Source organism: Hemitrygon akajei, chromosome 5 (assembly GCF_048418815.1).
Source record: "Hemitrygon akajei chromosome 5, sHemAka1.3, whole genome shotgun sequence".
Taxonomy (NCBI): domain Eukaryota; kingdom Metazoa; phylum Chordata; class Chondrichthyes; order Myliobatiformes; family Dasyatidae; genus Hemitrygon; species Hemitrygon akajei.
This window is the reverse complement of record NC_133128.1, coordinates 158,513,953-158,532,409: the sequence shown is the minus strand read 5'-3', so window position 1 is coordinate 158,532,409 and position 18,457 is coordinate 158,513,953. Positions and strand designations below refer to the sequence as shown.

Genomic DNA, 18,457 nt, shown 5'->3' with positions numbered 1-18,457 from the left:
AAAGGATGTTACAGGCACAATGAGGTGTACGATTCTTGTTATCATCCCTGCTATGACCATAGTCACAGATTTGTTACTTGTCATAATCAGGCATGTGTACTTGAATGTCAACAGTTCCCTCAAAGTTGCTGCTGCTGCTAAGTACGACAACATGGAGAGATAGGCAGCATCTTCAGCACTCCAGAGAAAACAACCCAAGTTTATCCAGCCTATCCTGATAGCATATCTCTAAATCAGGCAGCATCCTGATAAACCTCTTCAGCACTCTCTCCAGAACCTCAGCATCCTTCCTATAGTGGGGTGACCAGAACTGCATGTAATACTCCAGATGTGGCCTAAGCAGAGTTTTATAAAGTTGCAGCATAACCTCCTGAGTTTTGAACTCAATGCCTCAAGTAATAAAAGTAATAATTTATAAGCCTTCTTAACCACCTTGTAGCCTCTTTCAAGGAGCTAGAAATTTTGATCCCAAGATCTCTCAGCTCAGCAACACTTAGGAATGTTGTCCTCAACATTATATTGCCTCCTTGCATTTGCCCTACTGAGATGCAACACCTCACATTTATCTGGGTTAAACTCCATCTGCCATTTCTCAGCCCATATCTACAACTAGCTATATTGTGCTGTATTCTTTGCTGGTCTTCTACACTGTCCACAACTCCACCAGTCTTTGTATCATCTGCAAGTTTACTGACCCATCCATCTACATTTTCATCCAGGTCATTTATATACATTGTAAACAGTAGAGATCCCAGCACAGATCCCTGTGGAATTCCACTAATTACGGACCTCCAGCTCGAATAAGTCCCTTCAACCACTACCCTTCATCTTCTATGTGCAAGCCAGTTCTGAATCCAAACAGCCAATTCGCTGTGGATCTCATGCATCTTAATCTTCTGGATTAGCCACCCATGGCATTTGTCAAATGCCTTATTAAAATCCACTGCCCTACCCTCATCAATCTCTTTCATCACATTGTCAAAAAACTCTATCAAGTCGGTAAGGCATGACCAGCCATGCACAAAGCCAAGCTGGCTCTCCTTAATGAGGCCATGAGTTTCCAAATGCTCATATATCCGATCCCTAAGAATTTTCCCCAGCAATTTCCCTACAACTGACATGAGACTCACCGTTCTGTAGTTCCCAAGATATTCCCTTGTTCCATTTTTAAATAGAGGTCCAACATTAACCACTCGCCAGTCCTCTGGGACCTCACCTCTGCTAGAGAGGACACAGTCAGGAGCCCAGCAATCTCTTGTCATCTTCAGTAACCTGGGTAAATTCCATTAGGCACTGGGGACTTATCCATCTTAATACTCCTTAAAGGCCCAACATTTCCTCCTCCTTGACTTCTAAATGCTCTAATGTATCTGATCTCCTAGTCTTCCATGTGCTTTTCCTTGGTAAATACTGAAGTAAAGTACTCATTAAGTACCTCACTCACATTCTTTACATCCAGGCAAATTTTACCCCCTTTATCCTTGAGTGGACCCACGCTCTCCCTAGTTATCCTTTTGCTCTCTATGTATAGAATGTCTAGGGATTCACCTTAATCAGAGGTTCATTTTATATCAAAGTATGCAGAACACAACTCTGAGATTCGTCTTCTCTAGATGGCCAGAAAATACAGAAAAACCATGGAAGTCATTGAGGCACTCCTCCCACATGAAAAAGAAACAAAAATCTCAAACCCCAAACCCATGCACTGTCTCCCTCGCCCAAAACTAACAGATCACGCACCCAAACCCCAAGCTCCTCCCATGCCAAAAATACAGCAACAGTAGCATCAAACACCCCTCACCCAACCTCCCTCACACAAAGAAAGTAACATATTGCTCGCCCGTCAATTGGCAACAAGAAAGAAAACACGAGTCCTTGATCGTGATTCCCTAGAGGTTAATTTACAGGTTGAGTCTGTGGTGAGGAAGGCAAATGCAATGTTGACATGCCTTTCAAGAGGACTAGAATATAAAAGCAAGGATGTAATGTTCAGACTTCATAAAGCTCTGCTCAGGCCTCACTTGGAGTATTGTGAACAGTTCTGGGGCTCTTAGAAAGGATGTGCTGAAACTGGAGAGAGTTCAAAGGAGGTTCAAAAAATGATTCCAGGATTGAATGGCTTGTCATACAAAGAGCCCATGATGGCTCTGAACCTGTATTCATTAGAATTCAGAAGAATGAGAGGTGACCTAATTGAAACCTGTCGAATGGTGAAAAGCCTTGATAGAGTGGATGTGGAGAGGATGTTTTCTATGGTGGGAGAGTCTAAGACCAGATAACATGGCCTCAGAATGGAGGAGCATCCTTTTGGTATGGAGATGCAGAATTTCTTTTGTCAAAGAGTGGTGAATCTGTGAAATTGCCATAGGCAGCTGTGGTGGCCAAGTCTTTATGCATATTTAAGGCAGAGGTTGATAGATTCTTGATTAATCAGGGCATGAAGGGATACGGGGGAGAAGGCAGGAGATTGGGGCTAAGAGGAAAATTGTATCAGCCATGATGAAATGGTGGAGCAGGTTCGATGGGCCAGATGGCCTAATTCTGCTACATAATCATGTGGTCTAAAAACGGAAGGAGACCAATATAAATTACCGTCCACACTGATAATCACATATGTCTCGGAATTTCGAAAATACCTTCCATCAGCGTTGAGGAGAGCAACAGCTCAAATTCAGAACTTCCATGGGGCCTTCATCTGCCGTGAAGTGTCCTCTCGACCTCCAATCCTACATGCCAAGGACTTTTCATGGCCCCTCCTGGTTTTCTTAATTCCACTTAGTTCTTTGCTGACTTCTAAGGGGAGATATGATAGAGGTTTGCAAGATTATGAGAAGCAGAGAAAGGATCTATTTCCCAGGGATGAAATGCCTTGTATCAGAGGGCATGCATTGAAAGTGAGGGGTAAGTTTGATTGGTGGAGGCAAATACATTAGAGGCTTTTAAGAGACATTTGGATAGGCACATGTATACAAGGAAGGTAGAGGGATACGGTCATAGTGTATAGTGTAGGTAAGAGGGATTAGTGTTTGGATGTTTTTGATTTGCTTTTTAGCTGGTTTGATACAACATTGTGGGTCAAATGGTGTTTTCCTGTGGTGTACTCTGTTCTCTTTCCTGAGTCGCGAGTGGAAAATGTTTGACCTCTGAATGGAAAGTTCAAAAGGATGTTTGGAGTCACATTATTGATTTCCTTTTAAATGAAACTAATTGAGTGGGGTAGATGCAATGAACAAAAGTTCCAATTGGCACTGCAGGCATTTCTTTTCCTCTTGCAGTGGGGCTAATAGATTAATAACATTTATAAGGTGATTTAGGTGGGGAGCAGGCTTTTTTCTGATGCAGAAATCTTGGGCACATGTAAAGATTCTGTAAAATGAAGATGCTCTCAAAAGTGAAATTAAAAGTTTCTTAAAAAATCTTCAAAAAATTATAATAAAGAGCAGTAAACAGTAAAAAAAAAACACTAAATCAAATCAATATTTGGCATGGCCATCCTTTGCCTTTAAAACTATAACAATTCTCAGGTACCACATTATGCAGTTTTATAAGAAAACCAGATGTAAGTTGTTCCAAGCATCTTAGAGAATGACACAGTTCTTCTGCAGACTTTTGGCTGTTCTGCTTGCTTCTTTCTCCAGGTAATCCCAGACAGCCTCACTGATGTTGAGATTGGGGCTCTGGAGGCCATATCATATGTTACCAAATTCCTTGTTCTTCCTTATCATGTTGTCGATGTGTGTTTGGGGTCATTGTCCTGCAGTATGAAGCTGGAACTGATCAGCTGACTCCCTAATGGTATTGCGTACTGGATGATAATCTGCTTGTACTTCTCAGCATTGATGATTCCATTAATTCTGACCAGATTATCAACTCCATTTGCAGAAATAGAGCCCCAAACCTGTAGAGAACCTCTGCCATACTTCACTGCTGACTGCAGTCACACATCCATGTAGCGCTCTCCAGCTCTTCTACAGATAAACTGCATCTTGTTTGAACCAAACATTTCAAATTATGAGACTTCTGTCCAGACCATTAGCTGCCATTGTTCAGCACCCCATTCGGTGTATTTTTGTGCATAGCTGAGACTCTTGGCTTTGTTGCCACTTGTGGAATGGCCTTTTGGCAGCAACTCTTCCATGAAGACCACTTCTAACTAGACTTCTGCAGACTGTAGAGGTGTGTACTTGGTTTCCAGTGGTTTCTGTGAGTTGAGACCTGATGGCAGTTCTGGTCTTCTGATTTAAAAGGGACACCAGATATCTCATCTTCTGCACTCAGTTTCTGTGGCCAGCCACTGCGTTTCTGGTCCCTAACCTTCCCCATTTCTTGGACAGCACATCTTGAGACATGTATCTGCCGCAAAACTTCTGCTTGAGAGAGACCTTGCAGATGCAGGATGACCACTTTGTTTTGTTGCTCTGCTCGTTCTTTCCACAGTGTAAGAACTGATAATTTGAAGAATAAACTGTCACATCTGCTACATCCTCGCCTTTAGTTTGGTTGCCCTTCTCCCAGTTTGATCCCTTCTACACCTGTTTCTGTTTCGTTTCAGTTAATTTAGTTCATTCAACTCATGTCTTTGATCATTAACATCCTGTCTATTATCTTTGTTTAATCATGCACTGGACTATATACCTACAAGGTAATCAAGTTTTTATTTGAAAAGTGGTCTAGTACATAATGTTGCTTTCTTTAATGGAAAAACAAAAACATTTTTTCTGTGATATTTAATTTATTGGAAAATGTTTGGAATCTAAAATTTGCTCTTTCCTACTGACTAATGCAGAAGACAAAGTAAACATTTGAAACAAAAATTATATAAAAATCCAAGGTGCCTAAGACCTTTGCTTTTTACTGTATTACATAAATTAGTTGGGCAAAACTGTTCTAAACCAGTGTTGATGCAAGCAAAGATGCAGTGAGGGATTTTATTATTAAGAGCTTGTTATGAGAAATGAGGCAATGGCGTGTGTAATGTCTGTCTGTGTGGACATAATGTTCTGCCATTGTGTTGTCCATGATCACTGCTGTTATGCTTGGGAGCAGTCCAATGTTAGAGTTCATTTGTAAAGAGCTGGTGTACAGAGGCTGGGAAGCTTAGATTCCTGTCGTCATACACAATCTTGTCTCTACGGGGAAGTAAGAGAGCTTGTAGATGCCATTGAATGGTAAAAAAATTCCACCAATACTATCTCCACAAAATCTTCCAAATACAGTTAGACCATCTGTTTCCTCTCCAAGATAAAAATGCCCTGTTGCATTTTTAGCCAGTTACATTGGGAATGCCCAATATCAGACACGTGAACCAACACTACAGATTAAAAAGCAATCAGAAGTAAAGCACATCTTCAAAGAAATGCAACATTCACATCAGCTCCTGGGGAACTTTTGACTGTTCCTACTGAGATGAACTGAAAGATTGAGCATGGGGGGGACTAATGTTTTCAGTTCCATCTATTTCAGTGAAAGGAATATTGTAGGCTAAACAGATGAGGTTAGGGCATGGATCAGCACGATAGAAAAGTGGAGGGTTCTGGGGGATGGAGTTGGCATGACATCGTGGGTCAAAGGTATTATACCATGCTGTAATGTTTAATGTTCCAGCTCGTGGAATTATGGTATTGTGGCCATTTGTGAGACTTGATGGCAGGACGGGCAGTCCTGGAAGCTTGGTGTTCTGGAGTTCAGTTGTTTCAGATGTGATAGCAGGGGAGTATTAAAGTGGGAGGGGTGGCACTACTAGTCAGGGGAAATGTCATTGCAGTACTCAGACTGGAGAGCTTGCTACTGAGGCTACATGGGTGGAACTAGGAGTAAGAAAGGGATGGTCACGGTAATGAGATTTTATTATCGTCAGCCGCATTAGAGGAGCTGATTGCAGAGATTTAGCAGACAGTTGCAGAAAGAGTAAGATTGTGATATTAGGTGTTTTTTTTTAACTTTCCACATATTGACTGGGACTCCTATGCTGCAGAAGGACTGGATAGGGCAGAGTTTCTCAAAGGTCTTTTCCTTAATTAATATCCAGAGGACTCGGCTAGAGAGCATGATATTAGATCTATTAGGGAACAAGACAGGACAGGTGACAGAAGTGTGTATAAGGAAACTCTTTGGATCCAGTGATCATAATTTAATTAGTTTGAAGAATATCGTGAAGATGAATACGACTGGTACTTGGATTGAGATTCTAAATTGGAGGAAGATTAATTTTGATGGCATCAGAAAGGATATGGCATTTTGTGGCAAAGTAGTATTCTGGCAAAGGGAACTTGGTAAGTGTGAGGCCTTCAAAAATGAAATTTGGAGCATACAGTTTGTATGTTCCAGTTAGAATAAAAGATAAGGCTAACAAGTTTGTTGGGTAAGGGGTATTGAGATCCTTGTTAAGTGGAAGAAAGTGTATGGATAGTGAGGAGTAAAAGAAGGGTGTGAGGAGAATAAGCATTACAAGGGACCACTTGAGTGGGTTGCTTAAAAAAGAATGCTTAACAACCCCAAGGCCTAACAAGATTGCCCTCGGACCTTGTGTGAGGCTAGTGCGGGAATTGCAGGGGCCCTGGCAGAAGTATTTAATACTTCCTTAGCCACGGTTGAGGTTCAAAAATGGTTCTAAGAATAAGCTAGAAAATTATGGGCCAGTGACCTGTTAGTGGTGGGTAAATTATTGGAAGGTATACTTAGGGACAGAATACATAAGTACAGTGGATTCTGGTTAATTGGGGCATGTCAGACTATGCACGTTAGCCCAATTATGTGGCTTTCCCATTTAGCAAAAGTTTCATGGAAATAGTTAAAAAGGTATTTTTTTTTAAAAGAAGATAAACTACTATTTAACTGAGTAACAAATGTATTTAAATGAAATACAGAAAATATTAGAACACTACCAAAAGTACTATAGTACTGTACAACTACTGTATTAGTTTGTAATGGTTATCGATTGAGGAATTAATTCTATGTACGTAGGTGTATTTTGGTTGTAAACAAAATCAGTGCAGACACCTAACGAAGATGGCGGACTACCTTCAAACAGTGCTTTCAAGGGTTGCATCCTCCAAATACTCATTTTAATTGTAACATTTAAGATGATTGTCAATCACTTCACATTCTTCGTGGTTCCTGACTATTGAAGTAGTGAAATTGTTTCATTTTCACTCCCAGCTATTTCTGGCAGCTCCAAACTCGAATGTTTGAAACTGCAGTGAGAAAAATGGTTGTGAATTATCTTGCTGTTTATTACTTGCCAACTAACAAATATCACTGCCTTTTGAATACAATCATGCAAAAACTGTTCATAGTGTCTAACGGCCACACAGCGTGTGACTAGTGATGTGCTGAGTGCTGGCTCTGTTGCTGTTTAGTGCAGACCAGTGTGAGGTTGCAGTTTGGGAGGACCAACCAGGGTAGGACTTGCAGAATGAATTGTAGGGCACTGATGACTGTGATAGAACAAGAGGATCTAGGCATATAGATCCATAATTCCTTGAAGGTGGGGTTGCAAATTGATAGAGTCATAAAGAGAGCTTGTGATATGGTGGGCTTCATAAGTCAACAGTACTGAGTACAGGAGCTGTGATGTAATGTTAAAGTTGTATAAGACATTGGTGAAGCTAAATTTGGAGTATTCTGTGCAGTTCTGGTCACCTACCTACAGGGAAAGATGCCATTAAGGTTGAAAGAGTACAAGGGAAATTTACAAGGATGTTGCTGGGACTTGAGAACTTGAGTTCTAGGGAATGGTTAATTAGGTTAGGACTTTATTGGTGGAGCAAAAGGAAATGAGGGGAGATTTGATGGAGGTATGCTAAATTATGAAGGGTACACGTAAGGTAAATGCAAGCTGGCTTTTTCCACTGGGGTTGGATCAGTCTGCAGGTCTCACTGGCCTCATTAGTGATATATGAACCTCACCCCCAAAATCTGAGTGTAAGTAAGTTGCCCTTTCTCCTGAGGGGTTGCCTAAAATTCAATCAGGTACCGGTTTGATGTGCTTTCTGTGATCTTCCTTAATTAAAATCGGTAATCATTTTCTTTGAAGCACACATTATACAAATAACTCAGAGCCTACAGCTTGACTCTTGCACATATGGGCAGATCTGTTTTAGTTAGTTACTAAAGTCAGCTTCTTGGAGATTGGTCATCCAGCCAGAGACATTTTCTGCACACTGGTTGCTTCCAGCAGTTCAACTTTAGCTACAGTATTTGGTGAAAGAAATACTTATGGAACTTCCTGGATCTTGCACAGACAGCATATTAAAAGATTCACGTTGCAGAACCATGGGTGGTTTGTTGCGACCACTGCATGGTAGAGCTTCATTTTTTTGGTAGATAGTATTTTCTTTGTATAAGACTTGTACAAGGGTATGGGATTATGCTAATTGCTTGTCCAGGGAACTGCCATGAGGTAGTTTGAAACTGTACATCCTGAGAAAATGTGAGCTATGAATGATGATAACAAATGTTTAAGTAGCATGTAAGAACTGCTGTGGCAATTTGCACATTCAGCACTATAATTTAACAACTCAGCAGACAGATGTCTGCCTAGAAAAACTTGAGAAGCATGTTGGACATATATACATTTTATTCAGCTGCTATTCATAAATATTGCTCTGAGAAACATTCTTAAATTACAAACTGATAAGAAATTTCATAAATTTAGAAGGCCATTTCAAGGTGTTGGAAAAAATAGCTGCAGTTCAGTTTCCAGCAAATTTTGCGCTGGTGCATAAATCAAGTATTGTACCCATGTCAAGTATTGATTTTCTGTTGTACTTTTTGATTATTTGTTAATTTGATTTGTACTTGGTTGTAAAGATTTCTGGCAAGAATAGAATCAAATTTTTTCCTTGTTTCAGAAGCCAGAATTTTGCAGTTTTTAGAGCCAGTGAAGTTAAAATTGTGAAAAATTTTAAGAAGTTGATTCAAATCCATTCTCCAAATATTTTAAAAAATCTGCGTATTCAGAAACAACTAGTAAGTATCTTTCACAGTGGACTAACTGTTTTCATCTGAATTCTACTGAGGCAGCAGACCAATACAAGTATTTGATGAAAGGGGCGTTGTTTCTGGTATTCACGCTAAAGCAAAGCTTTAATTATCATGTGATGAATATAATTGTAAAGAATAATCTGAGATGACTACATAAATAGCAATACAAAAGTACTTAAACATAATTGAATGGCAATTACAATAATGGGAAACAAGGTGTGCTGATGAAGTGAACTTGACAAACGATTATTTTTGACTCCCAACATGCATGAGATGTAGGTTGCAAGAGAATTTGCTGTATCCCCTGCCTGCCATCAACTCTTCTCCACTTGGAGGTTATTGTTTATTTTCACTCTTGCTACATCCCAAGGTGCACACATCAAATCTGCTGCTTGTATAGTGCCAAAAGGATTTTCCAGTGCTACTTGTATCTGCCTCCAAGGCAGAGCTGTCAGCAGAGCTTTGGATGATCTTGCAGTTACTCACATCAATGTATTGACTTTGTCCAAACTGGTGCAATCGTTAAAAATAAATTACAATCTCCTGTGCTAAATTATACAACATCCAAAAAAAAGTTGAAGTTGAGACTTGCATGTGGTTTTTAAGACTGGATTTGAAAGAAAGAACTTTTCAGAGCACACAGCTAAACAGTTTGCAATATTTATAATCTGCTGGAAGTGCGAAGAATAGCAACATCAAATCAGCTGAAGTTAAACTCTAACTTCATTGACAATTAAATGTATAGATAATCCACATGGAGATTAAAGACAGGGTAATTGCACCAGGATAATGTATTTTTAAGTTACATTTTGCATGGTATACAGTTTTTAAAACAGTAGGTTTGTGTTCCATTGGGTTGAAAGCTATTGGGACCTATCTGATTTGGAGTTAGCTTATTATTGTCACGTATCAAAGTACAGTATAAAGTTTATTTTGATACTCTTCATACAGATCAAATCATTACACAGTGCGTTGAAATAGTGCGAGGTAAGACGATGACAGAAAGAAGTGCAACAGCTACAGTGAAAGTGTAGTGCAGTTTGTCAATAAATTGCAAGGTTAGAATGAGGTAGATTTGGATCCTTAGAAAAGAGTAAAATGATGTGGGGGTAAATACTGAGGTTTTCTATGGAGGATATAATCGTTAACTCTTTTTGGATAATTCAGAAGTGAAATTTAAAAATCTATAATTTGGATTCATTTTGTTCTGGATAAATGTTAAGATAAGGTGAGAATATAGAATTGTATCAGTCATGATACAATTCACTAGCTGTACAACTTGGAGAAGTAAAATGCATTACCCATTTTACTGTCACTGAAATTGGACTTTACAATACCATGTTCTGGAGTTTCAGGATTGCTGCGTATGGGAGTCAGTAGATTATACCTCTTGAATTATTCTAATACTCTGAATAAGTGTGATGTTTCATAAATTAGCATTGTATATTTGTGGATTGTTGCTGTTTGAGTGCTTACACACAATTATAGATGAAGAGTATTGTAAAGTACACTTGTTAAGGTGACACAAATTTCGTTCAGATAATTTTGTGCTTCCTGATCATAGTGCACCATGTGCCCAATGAAATGGCAAATTAAGTTTATATTTGTGTAGAGATTTCTAATGAAGTGTGATAATTAGCAAATGTGTGCATATTCCTTTCAAGTTGTCTGCTTTGTGGAGTCTGCATGGGGGAAAATTAAGAACGTTGAAGAATCCATATTGAGTCATAGCTGATACCAGCAGTTCTAATATAGATTAAAATTTAAATGATATACAGAAAAAACTATATCTGGAAAATAACATTTGGAAGAAGTGAAAAACAAAGTGAATAATTAAGTTGTGCAATATTTTCCTAAGGGGGTGAAACTCTTAATTAAGGTAAAAATGGTTTAAAACTAATGCTGGTGCATTCAGCAGTGAGTTTTGAAAAATCCCAATCAATAATAACACCTGAGGAATGCACTGGCATTGAGTTCTTAACCATTCTTAATATGGAATTCATCACGTGTAACAGCACAGTTTGTGGAGGAACAAAATATCTTTTCTAGTAACTGAATGCCTTTCTAGTACTTAATGCCTTTGGCCTGGAATTCCACTGTATCCAATTTAATGTGCATTTGCAGCGTACATGGTTTAGTTTTTAATTAAATAAGATTGCATAGTTTGGAAAGGGCACCTTTTAGTTGAAATACATTTTTAAAAGGGCAGTGAGGTGTAAAGCACAACTTCTGGAATATTCAGGAACTATGTAATTGATACTGGGCTTTGGTCATGTTAATCTCAAGGACAGCTGCAGTGCACAACTTTGTTCATTATTGACTACTGTGCCTTGAAGCATGGAAGTCAGTAAATGAGCTGGAAATTGGATCCAATTCGTGTATACCAGAGAAAATCTGCAGATGCTGGAAATCCGAGCAGCACACATAACATGCTGGAGGAACTCAACAGGCTGGGCAGCATCAATGGAAAAAAGTACAGTCAAGGTTTCCTCCAGCATTTTGTGTGTGTTGCTCCAGTTCCTACGTGGCATTTTGCATTATTCTCATGATATGTTTAGACTTTATTTGAATGCAGTTGTGCATTTTGATTGAAACATTTAGTGTAAGTGATTTGATTTAATGTATTTATTGTTCATCAATATTATTTAAACCCATTTGTCAGTGAGCTTTCAAAAGCCTGTTTCATTGTCTGAGTGCAACACCATGATGCACTTGCCTGAGGCTTAGTGGATTTTGTGACCTGCTCTTTTTCTCACATGATTCCCATAGCAGACAGCTCTTTGGAGTTGGATCTGTGGGGCAACAAAGAACCAAAGATCCAGTGGGTGGGGAGATGTGGGAGGGAGGAGTGATTCTCAAGGAGTTGTAGTGGAAACAGTTGTGCTTGATTGAGGCCATTTATGACTGGGTGTATAATCTGCATTTTAATATTGTTTAATTATTTGGTTGATTAATGTTTCAAATTGTATGGTTTATTGTTCAAAAGTAAGCAATATCATATCTTTTTGAGGAATCCAAACCCTATTGCCATTACCCTGTCAATTTCTAGTAGTCTCCAATGTAACCCCTTTTGCTTGTGCTTTGGCTTTTTAAAATTTGATATTGCTCTGAGATTTCTAAATTTCATTCTGACTTATAATTGCCCAAATAGAATAGTCTGTAGATCTATTTGAGAAGTAAGATTCCTCCCTCATGATAAAGCATGGAATGATATAAAGTTTAAATAATTTTACTATTTTCAGATTCTTGACACAAGGGAGTCATTTGTTCTTGATTTCATTCTAGTAAAAGTTGGGCTGAAAACTAAAGCATTTCTCTTTTCTTCTTTGACACTTAAAAAGAAGTTTGTAACTGGACTAAGTCTGGACTAAGTCAGAGTAGAACATAATGGAAGGAAACATCAGAACCAAGGTGTGATGGGTACAAAAATGTGAAAGACTTAATTTTGTTGAAGCCTTTTTCAGTGTCTTAAAGAAATGTGATCTTGTGTCTCTCTTGCCTTGTTTTTCTTAAAGTATTGTTTTTTCTTTTCAAGGAAAAAGCACAAAGCAGGTCTTCTCCCCAGTCTGGAAGATCTTCTGTTTTACACAATTGCTGAAGGGCAGGAGAAGATTCCAATTCATAAGTTTATTACTGTAAGTTATGCTGTGTAATGACTTCTTTCAAGCTTTTTTATCACTGAATTACAAGATGTAGAATGCTAAGTGTGTACTAATGAGATAACTAATCAGTTATTTTAACCAATCAAATATTGCAGTTTAATCTCTCTAACTTGATGGATGTTTTGGAATGTAGAGAGAGATGATCAGTATCACGTACCCCGTGACAGGTTAAAGAACAAACAGAAATGGAAAACACTTTAGAGTCTGGTATTGCTAATAATTAATAGTGTTTATTAGTAACTACGCAATACAGTACTATAAATGCAGATATATTATACAGATTAGCAATGATATATATGTACATAAGTGTGGAAATAGGAACAGAACTAGGCTCTTTCAATCCTAGGGGTGAATGAATACAGTCTTATGGTGAAGAGAGTTCAGTTCAGTTCGAGGTAGTTAGTTGAGTAGCGTTGGGGTGGGGGGAGAGAGAGAGAGAGAGAGAGGTAAGTGGTGAGCTGATGCTGTCGATCTTTATGCTGTCTTCCAAAATCCTGTTGAAGTCACCGACTGTGCCCATAACACATACGACTGGTTCTTCAGTGATGGAATTATCACCCAGGCAAGGGTGGACACACAAATAATTCCCCACCAGTCACACCTTTTCACACTGCGAGAGCCACTGATCGATTTCCCCGAATCGATCCTCCAAAAACCCACCTACACGTGGGCGCAACAAAGCTCGTTCAGTGTCCAAAACTATGTGTCTGCCTGTGCATCAGCGAACCTGGTATTTATCCCCACATGCTGGACACCCGATGTCCATCAGCCTATTCCGTCCTCCTCTCTCTGTAAGAATTTTACAAGCAGGCAAGTGTCCTTGGGGAAAGGTAAACAAGCTTGTAGAGAAACCATAACATCAATCTTTCAAGCAGTCTCTCTCTGTCTCTCTGTTGGACACCTCCCTCTCTCTCTTTGAAAAGGCTCCGAAGCATTCGGGCTCTCACGACCAGACTATGTAACAGTTTCTTCCCCCAAGCTATCAGACTCCTCAATACCCGAAGCCTGGACTGACACCATATATAACCATATAACAATCACAGCATGGAAACAGGCCATTCCGGCCCTCCTAGTCCGTGCTGAACTCTTAATCTCACCTAGTCCCACCTACCTGCACTCAGCCCACAACCCTCCACTCCTTTCCTGTCCATATACCTATCCAATTTTACCTTAAATGACACAACTGAACTGGCCTCTACTACTTCTACAGGAAGTAGGCACCTTGCCCTACTGTCCTGTTTATTATTTATTGTTATGCCTGCACTGTTTTTGTGCACTTTATGCAGTCCAGTATAGGTCTGTAGTCTAGTGTAGCTTTCTCTGTGTTGTTTTTTAAAAATTATTATTATGTAGTTCAGCCTAGTTTCTTGTACTGCATCATGTAACACCATGGTCCTGAAAAATATTGTCTCATTTTTACTATGCACTGTACAAGCAGTTATTGCCGAAATGACAATAAAAGTTGACTTGACTAATAGCAGCATAGTTCATAGGGTCAGTTCTGGACCCCGTCACAATCGGTAACCATCGGAAAAATCGCTGGGGGCATTTTGGGAGGAATGAGGTATTTTGCAGGGAGTTGTCAAGGTTTTCTGTCAGTGCTGTGAGGTATCAACAGGGGAGTAATATTAGGCAATGAGGTACAGAAGCTTTTGTTCATAAGAATTGTTTGGGAAAAGTTATTTTTGATATTCTGTTAACTTCAAAAGCAGAGGTGTTATTACTGATCCACAACTGATGATTTCTGAGATTGGTTGCTATTTGAGATGATCAAAGAATAATAACATGTACTCTGATTTGTACGTCATTTTGATGATGTCTGAATGCTGATTGTCTTTTTGTTCATTACAGGTCCTAAAATCAACAGGATTAAGAACATCTGATCCTCGATTGAAGGAGTGTATGGATATGCTTAGAACAAATGTGCAAGCAGCTTCTGATGGAGTTCTGCTTGACAAAGAACTCTTTAAAAAGTGAAGTATTTGTTGAACCCACAATTCTTTAATGTCTAGAGTCAGATAGTTTTCAGTATTTCCTTTGGGTCTGTCTTGAAACTAAGTGCAGGTTGGATAGCTGTTTGGGTTGAGTTGAGAGAGGGAGAGAGAAAAGACAGAACAGAATAATTTGAAAGGCTTGAGGATGTTTTGAATGAAAAAAATACCATCATGACTAGATGCGAGAAATCTGAAGTTCAGTTGTATTGAATTGACTTTATTACTTCCGTCATACGTGAGGAGTAAAAATCTTTACGTTACATCTTCATCTAAATATGCAATGTGCAATTTATAGTATTTAATAAATATAATATAAATATAATAAATAGGATAGTCAGTATAACATAGAAATACTGTTGTGTCAGCATGAATTAAGCAGTCTGATGGCCTGGTGGAAGAAGCTGTCCTGGGGCCTGTTGGTCCTGGCTTGTACGCTGCAGTACTATTTCCTGGATGGTAGCAGCTGGAACAGTTTGTGGTTGGGGTGACACGAGTCCCCAATGTGCTGGGCTGTCCACACCACTCTCTGCAGAGTCCTGCGATTGAGGGAAGTACAGTTCCTATACCAGGCAGTGATGCAGCCAGGATGCTCTCAATTGTGCCCCTTAAAAATGCTCAAACCTTTGTTCATATTTTTTTATTGCTCAGTAACCTAGCGATCAGATATCCTCTTCAACTTATCCGCATGCATCTCTGGTCTTGTTCTGTTCCATAATTGAGATCCCCTTTACCCTATGTCTCCCATCTTTTTTTTTCTTTTTCTTTTACATTTTTCTGAAGGTATTTTTAACTGGAAGTGTTTTTCTCTTTTCATGGATGTTGACTAATGTTTACACTTTTTTTTTTAAAAAAACTTATTTTCATTCATTCCTGACTGAGGGATTCACTGGCAAGGTCTGCATTTATTTTTCTCATGAGGTATATGAGGAAGCAAATAATCAGGCATATCAGACTGGGATGCCCAGATTCTTTTCACAGAAGTACAGGCTTTTAAAAATAAATGTCATAGCTACAGTTACTTCTGTAAGTTCTGATGATTTGATCTGTTAATCCTTCTGTCAAACTGCAGTGTAAGCTGGTGCCTATGGATAAGTCCAGTCCATTTAACCGTTTAATTTTTTTTCTGTGTTAAAAATTTGGCGCATAGGATTTATAACTTTTGATAAAGAGTTGTAAACCTTTTAAACAGATCTGTGTTTGATCTTGTCAAAGTACAATGTTCTAGAAAGGGTCTGAAAATTTGAAATGTAAGTAGAATGTTGGAATTGCTTAGCTGTCACTAACTTAAAATATCTAAGTGTTTCTCTCTAGGTGCTACTTGGCCAATAACATTTTTTGGTTTTATTTTGTGTTGAGCATGTTGATAACTTTTTTCAGCAGCACTCTTGAGTAGCTTTATTTTTTCCAACAGCATTCTTGTAATAAGTTTTTTTTTCCCATTTTCAGGTGTGTTGGAAGCAATATTGTGCTGCTCACTCAAGCTTTCAGGAGGAAGTTTGTCATTCCAGAATTTGAAATATTTACATCCCATATTGATGGTCTTTATGAGATAGCCAAAAGAATGACCGGAGGAAAGGTACATCTTAGTTTTAATATACTGAGTAACTGGATATTAAATGGCTAAAAGTAAGCTTAGGAATGCATTTTTTCTTATAGAAGCTGTTAGCTTGGTTTACATTTTGCTGTTGGTAACAGTTAATGTCAATTGTATTTTGTCTGTATTCACTTGGTTATTTAAATTTATTTGTACAGTGCTCTGCTTTTTGTGTAATATATTCAAACTGAGCACAATGAAGGAGGGACTACAAGTGATGCTGGTTTCACTTTGTTCAAAGGTTTATTTTTCCTCTGATAGGTTGCCGATTATATTCCACAGCTGGCTAAGTTTAGCCCAGATTTGTGGGGTGTGTCCTTGTGCACAGTGGATGGTCAAAGGTAAGAAAAACAATTTAAAAAAAAATAATAATCTTTAATTGTATCTGGGAAATGCATGCTATATATTTATATTTGCTTTGCAGTGACTTCATTTATTGTACTTCAATAGAAATCAAGTCAAATACTTAAGTTTGTTTTAAGTGAACTGAATTTTCAAGTACTTTTGTAGTGAATTATTTAATTGTATACTTGCTGCTGTCCACATATCATATGACTCAGATTTTTAATAAACTTTATTTTCCTATTGGCATATTACAAAAAAAACATGTTTGCTTATTGTTAGGAATATAGGAAAAAGGCTAAGTTCTGCTTTTTAATTAAAAAATTAGTCATTTGTATTGCAAAATTTAGCTATGTATACTGGTTTCATTTTCGTTTCTCTACAAGTACCTTATAAAAACCATTTAATCATTATTAGATTGTGCTGAATTTTTGAGATCTTAGGAAAACCAACCTTATCAATGGAATTTTCCCTGTTGTTCCCAATATCATTCTGGTGTACTCCCTTCAAATATCATGTATCTTACTGATAAAATAATATCCAGAATTGAATGCATTTCTCTACATTTACCCTAATCAGAGCTCTATATAACTGTAGCATGGATCCTACTATTTATTTCATCTCTCTTGAGAAGGTAGTGATCTTTTCAGTTATGCTAATCCAGTAATTTTTAACAACTTTCTTTGCATGACCCCCTAATTCTTTTCGTTCTTTATAGTTCACTGCTACTTATTTTTCAATCCAAATAGAAACTGTTTCATTTTAATGTTGAATACCACTTAACTCTTGTACCTTTACTCTATGTATTGATGTCTTGTTACATTTCTGCCTGCATTAATTATTGTGCTGCCTAGCTTGATCGTGTCATCAAATTTGGAGGTATTCTTCTGAGTCTTTTAAAACAAAGCAGAAAACTTGAGGTCCATTATAAATGCAAGAGATCCTGCAGATGCTGGAAATCCAGAGCAACACACAGAAAATGCTGAAGGAACTCAGTAGGTCAGGCAGCATCTATGGAGAGGAATTAATAGTTGATGCTTGAGGCTGAGGCCCTTCAGCAGCACTGGAAAGGAAGGAGGGAGGGGAAGGAGGACAAGCTAGAAGGTGATGGGTGAAACCAGGTGGGTGGGAGAGTAGAGATGAAATAATATAAATACTCAGAGCACCATACAATAGGGTTCCTTATTTGACTTTCATCTTACCTGCGGTTTCTTCTGTAGAATTCTGAACAATATCTTCTACAACTCTTTAAATATATTTTATCAGTTTTCTCTTGTTTACCATGTTATTTGCTACTTAAAGCACTCAACTGTACTTGTAGGCATAAATTACCTTTGATAAAACTAGACCTCTACTTTCTGATCAGCTCCTTCGTTCAAATCCTCATTCATTCTCATAGTTTGCTTGGAATTTTTGCTACATTGGATGTTGAACCAATAGCTGTGGTTTAATTCAACATTTTCTATTTGAGGGGTGGTATTTCTAATTTCATCCAATACTTCTAATGCATAGATGTAAAGCTATTTGGTTTTGGAGTCAGTTAATCTTGTCTAGTTAGTTCCCTAATTATTTTCTGTCAAATTTTAGTAAGTTCCTCCTTGGTTTTTATTTTGGGGTAATTTATAAATTGATGGCCACATTTAAAGTTGGCTTTACCCTTGCTGAATTTTTATGTAATCACTACATAAATGTACATCTCACTCACTTCTAGTTAGCCACCAAAGATGAAAAGTAGTGTCTGGCACAGCAGTGATTCTGAGGGGATTTATGGGTTTTATAACTGAACTTTTGTCATTAAGTTTCTAAATGTTCTTTTGCTTCTATGCAAAGTGGCTACTGTATTTCAAATGCATGCTTAACTACTGTGCTCATCACTCCGT

General features: G+C 38.3%; 1 protein-coding gene across 5 annotated transcripts in view; it reads left to right on the top strand.

Annotated features, from left to right (window-relative positions):
* Nucleotides 1-18,457, top strand: part of glsb (glutaminase b) — an 83,386-nt gene that overhangs the window by 2,709 nt on the left and 62,220 nt on the right. For all 5 annotated transcript variants that reach the window (XM_073046975.1, XM_073046973.1, XM_073046974.1 and 2 more), the window contains exons 2-5: nucleotides 12,521-12,620; nucleotides 14,499-14,620; nucleotides 16,088-16,217; nucleotides 16,497-16,576. In XM_073046975.1, the coding sequence (XP_072903076.1) occupies nucleotides 12,521-12,620; nucleotides 14,499-14,620; nucleotides 16,088-16,217; nucleotides 16,497-16,576 (432 nt within the window). The remainder of the gene's footprint in view (nucleotides 1-12,520; nucleotides 12,621-14,498; nucleotides 14,621-16,087; nucleotides 16,218-16,496; nucleotides 16,577-18,457) is intronic.